Here is a 3,082-nt window from a genome sequence, read left to right as displayed (position 1 = left end):
GCAATCGATAAAGTGGCAGCACAAAAAACATCCCTCTACTCCAGTCCCTGCTCTGTCAAAGGCCCTTCCACCCCACCCAGGGATGGGATACAGCAGGTGGAGGGGGAAGCTCTGGGCAGGGGCACAGAGACAGACTCCACATTTCTCGCAGTCAGGTCAGGAAACAAGTGGTGAGAGATGGCCCGAGGCAGCAACGGTGTCCTGCTCATCTCCATCCAGGCACAAGTCCCCCTGCCCCAGGGGTCTGTGGGCATCACGTGTAGTTTCCTGGGCCACCCAGGGGGATCACGAAGACTGAGATGTCATCACCAGAGCCCAGCTTGTCGTTAGCCAGCCGCCAGCCCCGCTCCTTCAGCACCCCCCTGGACCGCACCACCAGCTCCTGGGCCACCATGGTGTACCTGGGGGCAGAGCACAGCAGCTCAGCAGCGACCCCAGACCCCACAGACTCCCTGATGCTGCAGTTCCTGGCAAGGAAGAAGCTGGAGGAGCTTCAGGAAAGGGTCCCTGGGAGAGGAGATCTGAGCTCAGATCCAGGGGAGCACTGCACGCTGCAGAGCAGCAGCACCAGCCCCTACTGACCACAATACTGCTCCAAGGAGCAAGGGAGATGCTACAGAGAAGGACAAGCTCATCCCCCTGCCCACTCTCAGCTCACCTGCACGGGTCGTTGGGCTCATAGCTCGTCAGCACATCCATCACCACACCAGCAACCTCCTTGTCATTGGTGACATCCCAGAGCCCATCGGTGCCCAAGACCAGAACGTCGTCGGGGCAGTGCTCGTACTGCGTGAGGTCGTAAACCCTGACCTGGCAAGCAAGGGGAAGAACACGAGGGTGAGGGGCAGAGGAAGCTCCCCAAGAGCCCAGGCAAGCACTGGCACTGCTCCAAACCGCTGTGCTGGGCACACCAGGGACCTGGTCACCCCAACCATCGCAGGAACCCCTGGGTGTGGAGCAGCTGGCAGCCAGGCTCACCTCTGGGAAACAGGACAGGAAAGGCTTGATGTGGATGTTGGAGCTGAACACCTTGAGGTCGTGGTCTCCGAGGCCCCGCGTGACCCCAATCGTGGCCATCACCCGAGCCTGGGGAACGACAAAACAAAAAAAATTTTTAAGCTGCTTAATCTCCACCTCCATTCCCAGCTGAGAACTCGTGGCATTGGAGCAGCAACAGCACTATCAAAAATGGGCTGGAAACCCCCCCGATACAGGAAAGGCAGGAGGGAAGTGACCCTTGCACAGCCCCTGCCATGGTGTTTCACCTTTTTGCCTTCCCCGTAGATAAGTGGAAACTTCAGGTCATCCTCTTCTATCTTTTTGTAAGCCCTGGTTAAAATAAAAGACACATCAGCAGGAGAAGGTTTCCAGCAGCTCCCCTGCCCGCTCAGGGGACAGCATCCCCTGGGAAAAGACCCCAGCACGTGCATGCCACAGCCCCCCTCCCATGGGAAGGGATGCAGGAGCCGGTGGCAGAGCCTCCCACAGGCCAGGGGGTTACCAGCCATTCATGTTTTGGTCTCTGTACAGCATCTTCTTCCCCAGCTCCTTGGGCTGGATCCTGCGGGGGAACTCAAGGTGCGTGAACTCCTTTCCCAGCAGCTCGGGCCTCAGGAACGCCTGCGGGAAGAAGCACCGGCTCAGCCGTGGGGTTGGCAGAGCAGGATCTGCCCAGGCTGGCACTGCCTGCAGCACCTCACTGGGCACCACCATCGTGGCACAGGACCTGCCAGGCTCTCTGGGACCTCAGCTACAGCGTTTCGTGGTGGGGAGAACATCTGCAACTCGATGAGCAAAGCAGCTTCAAACCACCCCTCTGTGCGATGCCCGGAGGGGAGATGAGCTGGAGTCATGCCAACACCCAGCAAGGTGAAGCTTTCCCATGGAGAGTTTTGGGAAATAAGGGGCCCAAAAGGGATCAAACCCCAGCAAAGTCCAGGAGAAGCTGGAATCTGCCCACAGGAGGAGTTAGATGCAAACCTCCCAGGGCCCCAGGCTCAGCACAGGGCAGTCGCCGTGCAGCAGAGCAAGCGTGCGCCTGGCCCCTGCCTGCACTCTGCCCATCACAGCCGGTGGAGAGGATCCCCGTCACAGCTGCGGCTTCCTCCTTCTGGTCATTCAAAAATAGACTCAAGAAAGAAAAAACACCTCAGTGTTTTTCCAAGCCAGGAAATTGCATCCAGAAAGACCTCCTCCAACACAACCGCCTCCTCTGTGCTGCCATCACAAAGGTCTTCGTAACCTTAAAAAGTCTCCCTGTGTGGCTCGGGGTGGGGTATCCAAGCAGGAAAGGGAGCTTTCAGGAAGGCTACAAACCCGCCAGCACACGTCAGCTCCCTGCTTCCCCAGGGAGCTGCTGGGGAAGAAACTAGGACTCGGCGTGAGCACCATGGCTCCGGGAGCACGATGGGTGGAGGGAGCAGAACCAGCCATCCCGGTGCTCCCGCAGCAGCAGGCAGACCCCCAGCCCAGGCAGGAGGTGCTCCTGGTTCCCCGGGCAGGAGCGGGACAAGATGGACAGAATGAGGTTAGAAGAAAGGTCTTTCTTACTAAAAACTGCAGCCTCTGCCTCTCTGTCTCTGGAGTAAACTCCCTGGACATTGGAATGATTTCCCCATTACGGATGATAATGGCCCTGCAATGAAACATGGAAGGATGAGATTAGAGAGGAGGAAAGATGTGGTGGGGGGATCTAAGCCCAGCTCTCTGGGGGTGATTCTCTGCCCAAGCAGTGCAACCCCTTCCCAGCCCTGAGCTAACCCCCCAGCCCCACAGCAGGCAGGGCATGCCTCCCTCCTGCACAGGAGAGGGACAGGGAGGAAGAGAGAATGGAAGAGAAGCATGAAGCAGAGGGGAATGAAGCAGAGCAAACCAGAGGACGGGGTAGGGTTGGAAAAGGAGCAGCACAAAGGCAGCCAACCCTCCTTTGGGGGTGGCGCATACGGGACAGGCAGAAACCACCAGCAGCAGGACAGGAGTGTCTGTGCCCAGCCCACACCAGCGCTGTGCCTCGCTGCTGGGGCTAGTCGGATTGTTTGATGTGTTAAAAAAAATAAAAGTCTGATTATGAGATGTTTCTGGA

The 3,082-nt window shown here is 58.1% G+C and overlaps 1 protein-coding gene across 1 annotated transcript in view; it reads right to left on the bottom strand.

Annotated features, from left to right (window-relative positions):
* Window positions 1-253: 253 nt before the first annotated feature.
* The window catches only part of PPM1J (protein phosphatase, Mg2+/Mn2+ dependent, 1J), a gene marked incomplete at its 5' end in the record, with an annotated part of 5,482 nt that continues 2,653 nt past the window's right edge, over window positions 254-3,082 (bottom strand). The window contains 6 exons of the mRNA XM_010154560.1: window positions 254-401; window positions 659-810; window positions 979-1,086; window positions 1,266-1,329; window positions 1,502-1,620; window positions 2,551-2,635. Of these exons, the coding sequence (XP_010152862.1) occupies window positions 254-401; window positions 659-810; window positions 979-1,086; window positions 1,266-1,329; window positions 1,502-1,620; window positions 2,551-2,635 (676 nt within the window). The remainder of the gene's footprint in view (window positions 402-658; window positions 811-978; window positions 1,087-1,265; window positions 1,330-1,501; window positions 1,621-2,550; window positions 2,636-3,082) is intronic.

This window comes from Eurypyga helias, unplaced genomic scaffold, assembly GCF_000690775.1.
Source record: "Eurypyga helias isolate BGI_N326 unplaced genomic scaffold, ASM69077v1 scaffold30846, whole genome shotgun sequence".
Lineage (NCBI taxonomy): Eukaryota > Metazoa > Chordata > Aves > Eurypygiformes > Eurypygidae > Eurypyga > Eurypyga helias.
Note: the sequence above shows the minus strand (reverse complement) of the source record. Positions and strands in the feature narration are given on the sequence as shown.